This window comes from Myotis daubentonii, chromosome 5, assembly GCF_963259705.1.
Source record: "Myotis daubentonii chromosome 5, mMyoDau2.1, whole genome shotgun sequence".
NCBI classification, from domain to species: domain Eukaryota; kingdom Metazoa; phylum Chordata; class Mammalia; order Chiroptera; family Vespertilionidae; genus Myotis; species Myotis daubentonii.
The window spans coordinates 35,011,434-35,028,673 of NC_081844.1; the positions used below are offsets into that span (position 1 = coordinate 35,011,434).

Here is a 17,240-nt window from a genome sequence, read left to right on the forward strand (position 1 = left end):
TAAGGGACCCCCTCCCGCCCCCGCTGAGTGCACAAATTTTTGTGCAATGGGCCTCTAGTAGATAACATAAAACAGATAACAAAAGAATCGGCAATCAGAAAGGCTTCAGAATTCTCAGCAGCAACACTGTAGGCTAACAGATAATGGAACAATGTCCTCAAAGTTGTGGAGGAAAATTATGTCCAAACAAGAATTCTGGCCCAGGAAAACAAAAAGAGCCATTCAAGTATTAGTGTAGAATGAAAACATTTTAGAAATGCCAATTCTCAAAAATGCATCGCCTGTGGCCCTAGTCGGTTTGGCTCAGTGGATAGAATGTCAGCCTGTGGACTAAAGGATCCCACGTTCGACTCTAGACAAGGGCACGTGCCTGGGTTGCAGGCTCGATCCCCAGTAGGGGGCGTGCAGGAGGCAGCCAATCAATGATTCTCTCTCATCATTGATGTTTCTATCTCTCTCCCATCCTCTCTGAAATCAATAAAAATATTTGTTTTTAAAAATATACCTCTTGTGTACTTTTTCATATGGAGCTACCAAATGTCCTCAAACAAAACAAGATGTAAACCAAGAAATAGTAAGACATGAGGTACAGAACAACAGAAGATCCAATTCACCCGAGAAACAAAGGCAATCTCCAGGTTACCAGGAAGGGAAAATCCCACGCTGACAGGGACACATTACAAGGAGTAGTAGAATCAGGCAGGGACTGCTATTTTTCAATCAGCCACCATATGAAGCTTTTTGATTGTTATATACAGTAGAACTTTATTAACAACACACTTTACATTTAAAGACAATTTTTTAAGAAAGGGGAAAAAAAATGAGACTAGCCATGAGTCTACAAAAATTTTTTTCTTTCAAAATAACTTAGATGACTGAGTTTTTTATTCACTAAAAAACACATGTTCACAAAACAGCACACAAACACAAAAGGAGCGTTTAAGTGGCCAAAATGCTTCGAGACACCCACTTACATGTTATTGCTATGCTATTCTCAATTAATTAGCTTTATATTAAAGAAAGCATTTCTATCTAGAAACAATATAAACCTAAAAACATATTGTGTTAGTCAGGCTGATTCCCTTCCCATAAAGCCAAGGAAAAATTATAAGGTAGATTACTGTTCCTTTAATAAGTCATTAGGAGAAAAGTTAAATGTATACCAGGCAGAGAGCTCTGATAAAGTTATAAAAGGTTCTGAGACTGAATATAGCAGGATCAGGAACATACCTCAAATCTAAATACATGAATTTTCCTTTGTCTCCAAGTACAGTTGAACTATGGTTCCATGTAAAAAGGTTAATCTAAAATCATGTACTCACCTTTTCATAAGGTAGACATTTACCCCTGTGCCATAGCCAAGCTTCTGCATAAACGGAGAGGCAGGAATTTTTATACATGGAGTTGAACATAACGCTAAGTGTCAGAAAGAATTAAAAATTAGTATTTGAAAAGACTTCTACAAATGCATCTGAACATTTGCAATACACTATTGTTAAGAGTATTAATTGGCATAATCTTTTGGAGAGCAATTTGACACTATCCACCCTAATTTTAAATGGAGACCCCTTGGTCAAGTCAACTTTTGGAGTTCTATTTTACAGTAACACTGAAGCTTGTTTTTATATGGTCCAGAAGTTAAGAAATGTTTTTGAAAGGGTTGATTAAAAAAAACACACACACAAAAACAGGTAAAATAAGAATATACAATAGTGTTTCTGTGTGGCCAACAAAGTCTAAAGTCTAAACTATTTACTATCTGGCCCTTTACAAATAGTTTGCCAACACCTCAGTACAGCATGTGCCCAAAGACATCATACACATACATGAATGCAAGCATATATATTTGAATACTAGAGGCCCAGTGCACGAATTCATGCACTCATGGGGTCCCTCGGCCTGGCCTGTGGCATCGGGCCGAAACCAGCTCTCCGACATCCCCCGAGGGGTCCCAGATTGCGAGAGGGAGCAGGCCAGGCCGAGGGACCCCACCGGTGCACAATTAGGGCCGGGAAGGAATGTGGGAGGTTGGCCAGCTGGGGAGGGACTATGGCAGGGCTCTAGGGCGTGTCCGGCCCGTCTCACTCAGTCCCAATCAGCCAGACTCCAGCAGCAAGCTAACCCCTGGTGATTAGTGCATGTCATAGCAACTGGTCAACCGGTCAACTATCTGCCCCCTGGTGGTCAGTGCACATCCTAGCGAGCAGTTGAGCGGCCTAGCATATCATTATCATATTACGCTTTGATTGGTGAACGGCCGATCGGTTGACCGGACACTTAGCATATTAGGCTTTTATTATATAGGATTGGGATTCACTTTTGTGGCTGCAGAAAAACACACAAAAACACCCCTTAGTAATAATCATTGGTCATAATTATAGTACATCTATATTACAAAGCATTATACAGTCATAAAAAAAGGTAAAATATAGAAGTCTTACTTTTGCTAGTGAATAATTAACTGCCCTTGGAATTGCCATCTAGAAAACTTGACCCAAAGCACAAAGAAACAGAGCTCAGAGGTCTTGTCAAGTTGAAGAGAGAGATGTCATAGGTCAAGGTAACCTAAATAGCTAGAATTTATGGAGCAGAGAACTAAAGAGGAAGCCACAAAATAAGAAAGCTCCAGAGATCTAAAAAGAGATCTCCCTTTAAGCATTTGACTAAATACTTTCTGTACGTATAATGGACATGATTCCCCAAAGCTGGAGAAACCACCAAACCCAAGTAATAGGCTAAATCATGATGGAGATTACACAGGTCTAGGAATAGTTCACTTATGATCAGCCAGAGTGTGGTAACTCTAACACAGGGCATTGAGTAAAGTCCTCTAAAGCAGTGGTTCTCAACCTTCCTAATGCTGCGACCCTTTAATACAGTTCCTCATGTTGAGGTGACACCCAATTTCATTGTTACAAATTGAACATAATTAAAGCATAGTGATTAATCACAAAAACAATATGTAATTATATATGTGTTTTCCAATGGTCTTAGGCAACCCCTGTGAAAGGGTCGTTCGACCCCCAAAGGGGTCGCGACCCACAGGTTGAGAACCGCTGCTCTAAAGGGTCATGACTTAGTAGTACAGCTAAATTTTAGCCTAAGGAAAAAGTTTAGAACAAAGCCTAAAAGCAAGACTCAAAAGAAAAAAGCCAATGTGCAGGAAACTTAACTGCAGGGTCAGCACAACAAAATCACACACCCTTCAAAGGAATAAAGTTCAGTACTTGACAATGTAAAATGTCTCACAGCCAATAAAAAATTACCAGGTATGAAAGAAGAAAATATGACCCTTTCCAGGAGAAAAATAAACCAATAGAAACATACAGATACAGAAGTAGCAGATAAAAGTCTTAACATATAAATCTTAAAAAATAGACTAATGATGTAAAGGAAAATGTGAGCATAACAAATTAAGACAGAAAAATAAAAAATGATCCTAATTAACTTAGAGAAATGAAAAATACAAAGGATAAGAATGATACCATCTTAGAGCAAAAGGTCACTAAATTTTAAGACAAAACAACAAAAAATATCAAAAATGAAGCACAGCCCTACCTGGTTTGGCTCAGTGGATAGAGCATCAGCCTGCGGAATGAAGGGTCCCAGGTTCGATTCCAGTCAAGGGCACACGCCTGGGTTGCAGGCTCGATCCCCAGCAGGGGGCATGCAGGAGGCAGCCAATCAATGATTCTCTCTCATCATTGATGTTTCTAACTCTCTCTCTCTCCCTCTCCCCTCCTCCATGAAATCAATAAAAATATATTTTTTAAAAAAATTAAGCATAGAGAAAAATATTAGGAAGAAAAATAAAGATATCGCCAATTTGCTATGGACAATAAAAAAAATGGATTTAAATCCAACCATAGAGAATTACATTAAATGTAAATGGTCTACACAGTGTTATCTAATAGAACTTTCTGTCATGATAGAAATGTGACTAGTATAACTAAGAAACTAAATTTATAATTTTATTTAGTTTTAATTCATTTGAATCTAAATTTAAATAGCCACATGTAGACAGTGGCTAAACAGTCCAATATAAAGCAGAAGTTGACATGATAAAACCAAAACAAGACATAAGTAACTACATGCTGTGTAATAAACACACTTTAAATATAAAGACACAAATAGGTTAAAAGTGAAGGGTTGTAAAACATAATATTCAAACACTAATCAAACTGGAGTGGTTCCATTAATATCACATAAAGTGAACTTAGAAGAGAGTACAACATCAAATAAATAAAAACAATTCATATCAGTAAGGGGGTAAATTCACTAAAGAATAACCTTCCTAAATGTATATGTACCTAATAACAAGTTTCAAAAAATGTAAAACAAGTGATAGAATGGAAAGAAAAAAATAGACAAATCAAGCCCAGCTGATATGGCTCAGTGGTTGAGCATCAACACATGAAATAAGAAGTCACTGGTTCCATTCCCAGTCAGGGCACATGCCTGGGGGTTGTGAGCTTGATCCCCAGTGTGGGCGTGTAGGAGGCTGCCAATCAATGTTTCTCTCACTGACGTTTCCCTCTCACTTCCTCTCTCTCTGTAAAAACATATTTTAAAAAATAGACAAATCCACAATTGTAATTGAAGATACACCTCTCTCAGTAACAGAATAGACAGAAAATCAGTAGGGATACAGAAGACCTGAACTTGTTCAACATAAGTCAACTAGCTTGGCCTCATCAATATTTATATAACACTATACCAAAAAACAGCAGAAAATGTGATCTTTTCAATTGCATGAAACATTACCAAGATAAACTGATCAAGGAAGAAAAATCAGTACCAGAAATCAAAAAGATATCACCACAGACCCTGCTGACATTACTGACATTAAAAGGGTAATAAGAGTATGTCATAAATAACTTTATGTCCATAAATTTGACAACTTAGAATAAACAAATTCCTTGAAAAACACTAACAAAGTTTACACAAGAAGAAATAGATAACTTGAATAGCCCAATATCAATTAACTGTGAAGTCACAGTTAAAATCTTCCTATAAAGAAGATTTTTAGTACTCATTGATTCCAAGGCTAAGGATGGGAAAAACGTAAGTATTAGTCTGGAGAGCTGTAGCTAAACATCCAGGAAAACTAGACAAATTTAGGACTCAGTTCAATTCATAGGTGAAAAATAAAACTTCAAAACAATTGGAGATTTAAAATGGCAGCAGACTAGGAGGATGCTGCATGGACATGCTCCCAGGAACAAGCTGGAATTGCAAGTGAAATATGGAAAGGCTTCCTGAATAATCAATGGAAAACTCACAGGAGAGAACCCTGATACCCAAGGACCAAAGGTGGAGACTGCATAGAGACTGGTAGGAGGGGCGGAGGCGCTAAAGGACTGGTGAGGCGCCCACAGATGGCAACCGAAGTCCCGGAGAGATATCTCAGCTGTGGGGGGGTGCCACTGAGAACTCTGGGATCTAATCCCGAAGTTGGGCTCCCTAGCTGAGAGCACCAAAACTGAGGAGGGTACCCACATCTAGCTGTGAAAAGCAGTGGGATGCTGTCTGCCAAGGAGTGGCAGCTAAAAGTTCGGGCACCCGCTTAAAGAGCCAACGCACAAAAATTCCCTGAGCCACCCACCTTGTGCTCTGGCAGAGGGATGGTAAAGTGGACTGGAGCTGTAAGAGCAAAACTCAGGACTGGGGACTCGGGGGATAGAGCTCAGAAGGCAGACACCCCAAGTTTCCTGGGCTGTGTAATTCCCTCACACTGTGGAGGACATCTTTCCCACATAGACATTTGCCTTGCCTTGGGGGAAGAGTCTTGCCACACCTGAGGACCATTGCCTGGCTGGGGGCAATTCAAGTCGGAATCCTATTAGTCTGTGGACAGAGGCAGTCTCTGGAGGTTTGGAGTCTTTGCCTGATCCAATTAGTCAGAAACAACCTTTAACACTATCCTGCACTAGAGATTGAGAGGTATAGAGGATCTACCTAAAACATAGTCACAAACCCAAACAGACAACCAAAATGAGGAAACAAAGAAAGAACCCCCAAATGAAAGAATTAGCGAATTCTCCAGAAAAAGAGATAAATAAATGAAAGAGATAAGAAATTTATCTGAAACAGAAGAGTAATGATGTTAAAAATGCTCAACAATATGAAAAAAGATATAGTAATTATGAAAAAAGAACAGTCTGAGATAAAGAATGACATAACACAAATAAAAAACACATTGGAAGGAATACACAGCAGATTAGGGGAAGCTGTGGATCGAATCAGTGAATTAGAAGACAGAGTTGAAAATATCACTCAATTAGAGAACCAGAAAGAAAAAACAATTAAAAAACAGGACAGCCTAAGGGAGCTGTGGGACAATGTGAAACGTAACAATATTAGAATAGTATGTATGCCAGAAGAGGCAGAAAGGGAGAAAGAAATAGAGAAGGTGTTTAAAGAAATAATGATAGAAAACTTCCCTAACCTGGAAAAGAAAAAAGTCACACAAGTTCAGAAGGCAGAGAGAACACCAAACAAGAAGAACCCAAACAGACCCACACCCCCCAGACACATCATAATTAAAATGCCAAAAATTAAAGACAAAGGGAGAATTTTAAAGACAGCAAAAGAAAAGAAAGTTGTTGCCTACAAAGAAGTTCCCATAAGGCTGACACCTGATTTCTCATCAGAAACTCTATAGGCCAGAAGGGAATGAATGGCATGAAGTACTCAAGGTAATGGAAAGCAAGGATCTGAGACCAAGATTACTATATCCAGCAAGGCTATCATTCAAAATAGATGGTCAAATAAACAGCTTCCCAGACAAAAAAAGACTAAAGGAGTTCATCACCACCAAGCTAGCATTACAAAAATGCTAAAGGGACTGCTGTAAGGGAATGCTGAGAAGAAACAGAGAGAGAAACCTAGCCATACAGAATTAAAATGGCTATAAATAAGTAGTTCTCAATAATAACCCTAAATGTAAATGGATTAAATGTTCTAATCAAAAGGTGTAGGGTAGTTGAATGGATACAAAAACATGATCCAATCATATGCTGTCTACAAGAGACCCACCTCAAAACAAAAGACACACAGGATGAAAGTGAAGGAATGAACAAAAAATTTCCATGCAAATGGAAAAGAAAAAAAAGCTGGAGTAGCAATATTCATATCCAACAAAAGACTTTAAATGTATCATGCTAAGTGAAATAAGCAAGTTGGAGAAAAATAAATATCATATCTCACTCATTTGTGGAATATAATGAACAACGTAAACTGATGAACAAAAATAGTCAGAGGAGAAAAACGTATTCTAGAATATAATAGAAATAATCCTGTTATTTGCAGATTTTTAATATTTCCTACAACTTCTGTGATATCATACTATGTTAGCACAGTTTTGGTAATATTATTATACTTAAAATCCTTTTATTCTTGAAATGTTAATGTTTATTGCATGTAATCTATATATGTATATAAACGCTGAATAAGCAAAGTGTCCCCTCTGCAGTTTGACCAACCAGGAGTTCAATTGTTTGCTATGACAAGCGCTGACCACCAGGGGGCGGCGCAGAACAAAGGAAGCCCCTGGCCAGCAGTTGGAGAATTTCCTGCACTGGGCCTCTAGTATTATTATATGTAAGATCATTTTTCTTGAATAATTGGTGTTTATTGCATGTAACATTATCATATTTAATATGGTTTTTCTTGAGATATTGTTTATTGCAGTAACATTATTATATTTAAGACCATTTTTCTTAAAATATTAATATAATATTAAAATAAAAAACTGGGGAAAAAAACTTCCTATAAAGAAAACTTCAGACCCACATGGCTTTAATGGTGAATTCTACCATTTAAAGAAGAAATATATTACTTCTACATATACTCTTCAAGAAAAGGGAACACTTCCCAACTTACTTTATGAATACAGAATACCTGATACCAAAACTAGACAGACATTCCAAAAAAAAAACAACAAAAAACACCAACAGTCCAATATCCCTCTTGAACACAGAAAATATTAGCAAAGTGAATCAAGCAATATATAAAACACCTCATGACTAAATTGGTTTACCTCAGGAGTGAAAGTTTGGTTTAACATTTTAAAATTAACAGAATTTACCATATTGACAGACTAAAAAATAAAACTATCCCAATAGATTCTGAAAAGTTCAACATACATTCATGATAATCAGGAATAAAGGAAATCAGGTCATGGCCAGGATGACCATGTCCTGGCCTATAAAGTAAGTCTAATTTGTTAAGATCAACATTATAAAGAGGACTTAATCTAAATTTGTGGGTGGTAATTAAAGCATCAAACTACAGTTCTAGTAACAATAACAATGAAAAAAGGTTTTACTAGTATACCTATCTTACCAGATTTTCTTTTTTCAGATAATTTGCTTGGTGTCTTAAAATTATTGATTTCTTCCATTGTAATAATCACTCTAGGTCCTATGATAAAAATAAATTGAAAGTTACATTGCAGTTATAAAGAACACAACTCTAATTCATTAAGGAAAACCTCCTATAGTAGCTCTCATTTTATCATATTAAGCATTAAATTTGAGAACTGAAAAAGACCATATCTAGTCCAGAGCCTCCCTTCTCCAGCACGGAAGCCTCTTAGAGACACCTGGACCATGGACCCCAGGGAATGCTCCTGATGGTCTGGAGGAATATGCATCTGTAGAGACAACTACAAATGCACAGCTTGCAACTGCAAAACATGTTGAAAAAGCTACTGCTCCCCCAGCCCCCAGCAAGTGTGCCTAGGGCTGCATCTGCGAAGGAGGCTCCAGCAAGTGCAGCTGCTGCCATTGAAATGCAACTGTTGTGCTGAGGGTGTGGCCTGGGAAGCTTCTGTACAGTGCATTAGTTGAGAAGATTGTGCTTTTTATATATTTGCCCCAACGAGGTGTTGGTGACATTCATGGAAATTGCTTGGAGCAATAAAGTTTTCACTCATGGTAAAAAAATATTAAAAAAAAAGAAAGAAAAATATCTAGTCCAATTTTATTTACATGAGAAATGAGAAAACTGAAACCCAGACAGGTACAATTCCTTACCCAAGGCCATACTATTAGTGAAAGATTTTTTCTGTTGTCTTTTTTTTAAATATATATATAGTTTGTTCGTTTTTTGATTTCAAAGAGGAAGGGAGAGAGAGATAGAAACACTGATGAGAGAGACACACCCATCGACTGCTTCCTGCACTACCCCTACTAGGGATTGAGCTCGCAACCCAATCAAACCCAGCAGAGAGAAAGAAACATGGATGTGTCTCACTTGTGATACGTTGCCTCCTGCACAAGGCCAGGATTGAGCCTGCAACTGAAGCACGTGCCCTTGATCGGAATCGAACCTGGGCCCTTCAGTCCCCAGGCCAACACTCTACCCACTGAGCCAATCAACTAGGACATTTTTTGTCTTAATTAAAAATATATGAAGTTGGTTAAAAAAAAAACGCCACTACAAAAAGGTAAAGAGTCAATCTCCTTCTCACACTTCCTAATCGTTAACAGGTCTTTCACACCCTTTAAAGAAATTGTCTATGCAAACAGCATTATTTATAGCAGCCCAAAAAAATGAACAGAAATATCCATCAGGTGATGAATAAATAGGTAATTCCATTTACACGAAATGTCCAGAATAGGCAAATCCAGACAAAAATAGCTTAGCAGCTGCCAGGGGGTTAGGAGGAAGGGAGGAAGTGGGTGTGGGGCTTCTTTTGGGGGGTGATGGAAATGTTCTAAATTAGGCAGTGGTTGAATATATTCAACAATGGGATTGAGTCTATCACTGAATGATATACTTTCAAAGGATGAATTTTATGCTGCGTGAATTATATCTCAATTAGCTATTATAAAAATCATCTATGCAAATAAAATGTACATACTGCACATACATGCAAGTTAATCTGTGCTTTCTATTTCTTCCATAAGATATTTCTTAAAGAACCTTTTTTACAAATTAATTTTTCTTTTTAAAAAAATAGTAAGGTTTCGCCGAACCGGTTTGGCTAAGTGGATAGAGCAACGGCCTGCGGACTGAAGGGTCCCAGGTTCGATTCCCGTCAGGGGCATGTACCTTGGTTGCCGGCGCATCCCCAGTGGCGAAGGGGGGGGGGGGGGTGTGCAGGAGGCAGCTGATGGATCTTTCTTTCTCATCAATGTTTCTAACTACCCCTCTCCCTCCTCTCTGTAAAAAAACCAATAAAATATATTTTAAAAAATAGTGGTTTCATATTATTCGTTACTTACTGTAAAACAAACCGTTCCTACATGTCTAAAGCTCATTTGGTTTGTCTATAAAAAATACTTGCTTTAATTGCTTGTAGAGCCCTTAATACGCGGCACCTTTGAAAACTCTGCCAAGGAAAAAGAAATCATCTCAAAGGCCCGGCTTTACTTTTCTATTAATAAGACCTTTGTTCATTGTTTTTAAAGGTAGCTACAATCACCACTGCCTTTAGATTCACACTCAAGATCCCCTTTCCATTCACTTGTCAGCCACCTTCCGGCTAAACAAACAGAGACACCGCGGGCGACGCTAAGTGTAGATAAGCCCAAAGGAGCACCGCGGGGGGACGCGGGGCGGAAGTTCTGATCGGATTATCCCCAAGGGCCCGCACACGGGGCGCCCTCAGGAGGGCTCCTGGGGACGGAGGCACAGCCCGTTCACCCCCTAGTCCGGGAGTTTACAGAGGCCGGTGGTTTAAATCCTCCCTCCACCTGCGCCGTCAGCTCACCTGGAAACTGGGGGCGACGTTAGTTGCGGGGTTCGAAGCAGAGAACTGTGCTTCGCCCTTCTTCCTCCAGCTCCAGGCCCCCCCCCCCCCCCCCGACGTCCCCGCCACAGACCCTTCACCGGCTCTAACTCCCTGCAGAGCGGAAATCGAGACCACAGTTCCCACCCGGCCTACGGCCTGGTGTTCGGATCTGGTGCACCCCGAACACCGGCCTGGAGGGGGGCCTCCCCGCGAGCCCTCCGAAACCCACTGCAGCTGGCCAGGCCGGGGCTCCCCCATCTGCCTGAGCAACGTATCCGCCCACGGAGCTGCCACCACCAGGGCAGACGGCCGGGCTTCGCTTCGAGAAAGAACAACTTCTCCCACCAAATCCCCACCCTACCCCGTGATTCTGGAGTCTGGGTCGCAGGGAAGGATCCTAAGATAATTCCCAGTTTAACGCCCGCTTTCCAACGTCTTCAACTTTCCTGCGAGGCCGCGAGCTGTTACAAACGCCAACGCTCGCCCCGGCACCCAGGCCCGCGCGGTCAGGGCCCGAGGAAAGGGCCCCCACACCCCCTTACCCGGGCGGCGCGGCGCTCGCGCTCCAGGTGGAAGAGGAGCCGGCGGACGAGAGGCCCCGGCCAAGGTACCTGAAACACTGGTCCCGAGGGTCCGCCAACAGGACCCCGCGGCTACTTCAGCGTCGCGCCGCCCGAGCACACCGCCCGCTACGGTTGTTGTGCCTGGAACCCGCCGGGCTTTCAAAAACGCGCGCACGTCCCCGGCGGCGGCCGCAAACTACGGGGTGGCGCGAAGGACAAAACTAGTCGTGTCCGTTCTTCTTTCCGGTCTTTCTTTGTACTGATTCCATTTTACCACCAAATAGGGATCCTTTAAGATAAATAGAAGGAAAAGAAAAGAAAAGAAAAAAAGATAAATAGAAGGAAGGGAAACGCAGGGAAGGACAAACTGCTTTTTATATCCAATGCCAGCCCTTCAGAGCAGTGGTTCTCAACCTTGGCTGTGTAAGGCCGCTGAAACCTCCCTTCCCCCTCTTAACTAACTTTTCCAGTAAGCCCTGGTTATTGTAAGAACAAAGAGAAACCCCCCCCCTCCTCCTGTGTTTTAACTGACCTTTCCAGTAAGCTCTGGTGCCCTGGTCTGGTCATAGCATAGCTATCTTATCTCTTCTTGGGATCGGTATGTGTAAAGACAGACCACCCTGCCCCTTAGGAAAGGAGTCAACTACTAACACAGGTTTGCCCCCTAGGAGATGAGTCAACTGTTAACTGTTAACCTAGTTCCCTGTTTTACCGGCCACCTGCGTGTGGTTTTTGCCTTTATAAACTCATGTCCTGCAATTGCTCGGGGCTCCAGTCAGCCAGCACTTCCCTTGTGTTGCTGTCTGTCTGCCTGAGAGCCCCTGCGCTGCGCTTGTAATAAAGAACCTCTTGCTTTTGCATCAAGTTTCGGTCTCCGCGTTTGACTTGGGGTCGTCGCCCCCTCCGTCGGACTCACCGGGGGTCTTGGGACCTTACAGCTGCACATTAGAATCACCTGGGAATCGTTTTAAAATCCTGATTTCTGGGCCTCATCCTCCGGAAATTCTGTTTCTTTGTTATGGGATGGGGCCACAACATTAGTAACAAAGAAACAGAATTTCCGGAGGATGAGGCCCAGAAATCAGGATTTTAAAACGATTCCCAGGTGATTCTAACGTGCAGCCAAGGTTGAGAACCACTGCTTCAGAGGGTCAACTCTGGCTTAATAGACTATATATGCCTGTATGTAAGGCTGAAATTCTCCCCCAATTAAAAATACTCTCAGAATGTTTAATGATTATTATGTAGTTTTTATTACAAATTCGTTTGGCCTTGAAACACTATTAACTAAAAGCGCATTAGCATGGAGTAGCAATCATTTTTGGCTGAGAAGAAACATCGATATTTAGAAATTCTGCTAACTTGTAATAACCACACTCAGTTCAACTTGTGTTCATTTATTCAGCAAGTATTTATAGAGCACCTACTACGCTGCAGGTGTGGATTGAGTGCCCACCGCATAGGAAATGCTATCGTAGTTAATGCAAGAGACGGGCCGGTGATTAAGTCACAGAGCTTAGGAGGAGAATAGACTCTGCTGGGTAGGGGGTAGGGAAATGTCCCAAGAATAGAAACACACACACACACACACTTCATATTGATACAGGATTTGGGGACTAGAACACACGGTGTTCCCCTGGGCAGGATGGCTTCCCCGATTCTTTGTCCGTCAGAGTCAGAGAATGAAACCACAGACGGAAGATGGTATAACAAAGGTGGAAATTTATTGAAGGACAAGCACAGATTCCCACGTGGGAAGGGGGACAGAGTCCCTCCCAGTGCCTTCCCTCCTTCCCCCCCCACCCGCCCCATTTTATAAGGCTGCAGTTTTTGTGCCTCGATATCCCCTCTGGTTGTCCACATTCTCTTTGATTTGGTCACTAGAGCAACTCCTGAGAGCAAAGGTCAAACCTCACGTGCGCTGTGTGAGGCCCTCCTTCATTGTCCTCCTATTCCCTCTGGGCTTTCTTCCTTCTTTATTTTGTGAACTAAAGGCCAGGTGGGGAGCTAGTGGAAGAACCTTCCAAGTAGAGCAGTGGTTCTCAACCTTCCTAATGCCACTTCCCTTTAATACAGTTCCTCATGTTGTGGTGACACCCAATTTCATTGTTACAAATTGAACATAATTAAAGCATAGTGATTAATCACAAAACAATATGTAATTATATATGTGTTTTCCAATGGTCTTAGGCGACCCCTGTGAAAGGGTCGTTCGACCCCCAAAGGGGTCTCGACCCACAGGTTGAGAACCGCTGAAGTAGAGGGAACGGCAACTGCAAAGGCATTGAAGTGTTCGGGGGACTGAGAAGAAGGTGGGGTGGCTGGACATAGTGGGGAGTGGGTGAAAGGGACCCAGGATGAGGTTGGAGAGTCTGTGTCCTCCTGGTGCAATAAGAAGCCATTGAAGAATTTAAACCAGAGAATGATATGGTCTGCTTTTTAGTTTAGGGGAACACTGGCTAGAACATAACAAGAAAACAACAAAAAACCCTGTCATGCCTTTTCAATAAATGATGCTGGAGCAATTGGACATCCATAGGCAAAGGAGAAGGAAGTTATAGATCCTCCCTTCCCCCAACTGGTGGGCAGAGTATGACTAACCTGCAGCCCAGAAATCCCTGAGTGATTAACCATGTACCTTATATGGACTATACATTGGACCACCAATCCACACCTGCCAAATACCCTAAGCCCTTGTCCATATGGACCATACAGTAAGCCACCAATCAGTGTGCTCTGAGTACACTAGCCCCCACCCCTTCCCATTCCGCCCCTCAAAAGGCGGGCCCACCTCTGCACATGCTGCTGTCCTCCCTTTTTGAGACAGCCCGGCAGGTGCTTCTCTTCTAAAAAAGCCTGTAGTCCTGGTTTTCGGCCTCTGATTTTTCAGGAAGAAGAGGATGAGGAGGAGGAGGAGGAGAAGGAGGAGGAGGAGGAGGGGAGGAGAAGGAGGAGGGGGGGTAGGGGGAGGAGGAGGGGAGTAAAGGGAGGAGAGAAAAGAATCTTTACTTAAACTTACCTTATACAAAAATTAACTCAAAATATAACATTATCTTCATCTAGATATATACCCAAATAACATATACATAGGTGCACCAAAAACCATGCACATAATTGTTTATAGCAGCATTATCTGTAACAGCCACACTGGTAAACCACTCCAATGTCCATTAACAGCAGAAAGGCTAAATAAATGGTGGTAGATTTATACAGTGGAATGCTACACAGCAGTGTCACTGTGTGCACCAAGTGGGATTAACCTTACAATGTGGCGCAAAGACGCTGGACACAAAACTATACTGTTGCATAATTCTATGTATATTAAGCTCATAAACAGGCAAAAACAACTGTAGTGTTTGGGTTTAAATGAAAAAAGAAATTAGAAATCCAATGAAGTGAAGTCCATAAAAATCAGGTTTGTTGTCACTTAGGAGGAAGGGAGCAGGAAGCGATTGGGAGGAGGCTGAGAAGGGCTCCTGGAGTGCTCGCAACCTGAGTGATGCTACACGAGGGTTTGCTTTGATAATTCCTTGAGCTGAACACTTTGTTTTGAATGATTTCTGTATTTTCGTTACATTTTGTAATAACAGCTTTATTTGTTAAAAGTAAAGGCAGGAGAAGAAAGTATGCGATGAAACTGCACCTGGGAATTTTAGTGACCTGTACAGTGGACATGGTGAATGGGCTCTGGTGGTGAATTTGATTTTGCCAATGAGAGGTACTTGGTGCAGTTTGGAAGTCAGAGTGAGGTGGAACCACCTTCCTGCCCCTTCACCCGTGTCCCCTGGCAGGCAGAGTTGTGTGTGGGGTTTGGGAGTTTCTGCAGCTGGGTTCTAGTACCTAGTTACTCACTTCATGGGCGTTGAAAGGCATCTAAAGAGGCAGTGATGGTCTCTTGACTCCTGGGTCACAGCTACAGTGTATATCCTTGGACCTAACAGTTTCAGGCTCAGTCTCCTGCCTGGCAATGGGCTCAGATACATAATCTTCATAAAGAGACAAGAGACAGTAAATAATACAGTCCACCACAGTCTCCTAGAAATGTTCATAACTATGTAATAAAGCTCATCATGGCAAACAACAGAAAAAACATGGATTTAAATGTAAAATATAAAACATGGCATTTTTCGAGAAAAAAGTAAAGCAAACTATAAAACTTTCTTGAAAAAAATGTAAGATGTAAAACAATAAACCTTTTAGAAACAGACTGGAGCTACTTGGGGAGAAGCTTCAGAGGCAAGGGCTAGGTGAAGAGTTCATGGACTCGACGCTACAAGCATGCTCTGTAAAAAGAAAAATGGATAAACTGAGCCTCATTACAGTGAAAAACTGTTCTGCAAAAGACCTTGTGAAGAGGGTGAAAAGACAAGCTCTAGACTAGGAGGAAATATTTGTGAGCCACATATCCGCAAAGGATTTGTATCTAGACTATTATATAAAAAAACTCTCAAAATTTCAACAGCAGAGAAAACAAACAATCCAGGCAGAACATGGGCAAAAGACACTGTAATAGGCTGCATACTGGCCCCCACAGACTTCAGGTTCCAATCCTTGGCACCTGTAAATGTCAGCTCACTTGGAAATGGAGTCCTTGCCGATGGGATGAAGTTGAAGGATGTTGAGCTGGGGAGCTTATCCTGGATTACCTGGTGAGCCCTAAATGTAATCACAGGTGTCCTTCGAAGAGATTTGACACAGACACACAAAGGAAAAGGCGATGTGACGATGAGCCGAGAGAGATTTGAAGATACTGGCCTTGAAGACACAGCCAAGGCCACGAACCAAGGGATGCCGGCCGTCACTAGAAACTGGAAGAGGCAAAGAATACATCATCCCTTAGTCTCCTCACTCACACTCTTCATTCCATATAGTTCCAAACATCTGTGAAAGCTTGCTGCTGCCTCTCAGACAATGGGACTATCATCTTTGCCCTTTCCACTTAATTTCACAAAGGAACCACCTTTAGTCTACTTTTTGTCATGCCCTTCATGGGTGCATCTAAGTGAGGTAGGGACACAGTAAAACACTGGGAAAACATAACATCTATATATATAATAGTCTAAGCCAGTGGTCGGCAAACTGGGGCTTGTGAGCCACATGTGGCTCTTTGGCCCTTTGAGTGTGGCTCTTCCACAAAATACCACGTGCGGGTGCGCACATACAGTGCGATTGAAACTTCGTGGCCCATGCGCAGAAGTCAGTATTTTGTGAAAGAGCCACACTCAAGGGGCCAAAGAGCTGCATGTGGCTCGCGAGCCACAGTTTGCCAACCACTGGCCTAAGCGGCCATTATAATCGAATGACCGGAATGACTGGAACAACCAGTTGACCAGTCACTATGACACACACTGACCACCAGGGGGCAGGCGCTCAATGCAGGAGCTGCCCCGTGGTGGTCAGTGTGCTCCCACAGCCAACCTCCCATGGCCAGCCAACCTCCCCTGGTCCCTCCCCCCATCCAGCAGGCCCCATCTAGCAGGCCCTGTCCGGCGGCTGGCAGGCCCTGGCCAACCTGGCCTCAATTGGGACTGGGCAAGATGGCCCTGATAGGCCCTGATTGCTGGCCAGGCCTAGTGACCCCACCCGTGCACAAATTTCGTGCACCGGGCCTCTAGTCATATTATAATTGAATTACTTTTAGCTTCATACTGCTCCTTCCTCCCTAGGGACAGTTTAGATGGATGGTGGTCATGAGATAGAAACCAGAAAACAGGAATGGGAACATCGGTGAACTCTAACAGGTACTCTGCTTGCCTGGAGCAGTTTCCTAATGCTGGGGGTCGGGGAAGGGGGAAGTGCAGCCTTGGGGCGAAGCAGAAGCTGGGAAGCTCTCCACACTGCTGCCTATTAGGAAAGCTGAACTCCACCAGTCTTTACTCATCATCCTCAATGGCTAAAGGTTTCCACTTGCCCCTCTCTGGCTTTTCCTACCTCCC

At 42.4% G+C, this 17,240-nt stretch overlaps 1 protein-coding gene and 1 pseudogene across 2 annotated transcripts in view; one reads left to right on the forward strand and one right to left on the reverse strand.

Moving 5' to 3' along the window:
* PBK (PDZ binding kinase) overlaps nt 1–11,486 on the reverse strand; it is a 33,633-nt gene extending 22,147 nt beyond the window's left edge. Inside the window, exons 1-3 of one of the 2 annotated variants that reach the window (XM_059697541.1) lie at nt 11,353–11,486; nt 8,347–8,424; nt 1,323–1,416 (exon numbers count right to left, since the gene is read on the reverse strand). In XM_059697541.1, coding sequence (XP_059553524.1) covers nt 1,323–1,416; nt 8,347–8,404 — 152 coding nt within the window. In that variant the 5' untranslated portion in view covers nt 8,405–8,424; nt 11,353–11,486. Of the gene's footprint in view, nt 1–1,322; nt 1,417–8,346; nt 8,425–11,283 lie in introns of both variants that reach the window. The other variant, XM_059697540.1, reaches the window with a different exon arrangement.
* LOC132236096 (metallothionein-4-like) lies at nt 8,613–8,793 on the forward strand (annotated as a pseudogene).
* Nucleotides 11,487–17,240: the final 5,754 nt, after the last annotated feature.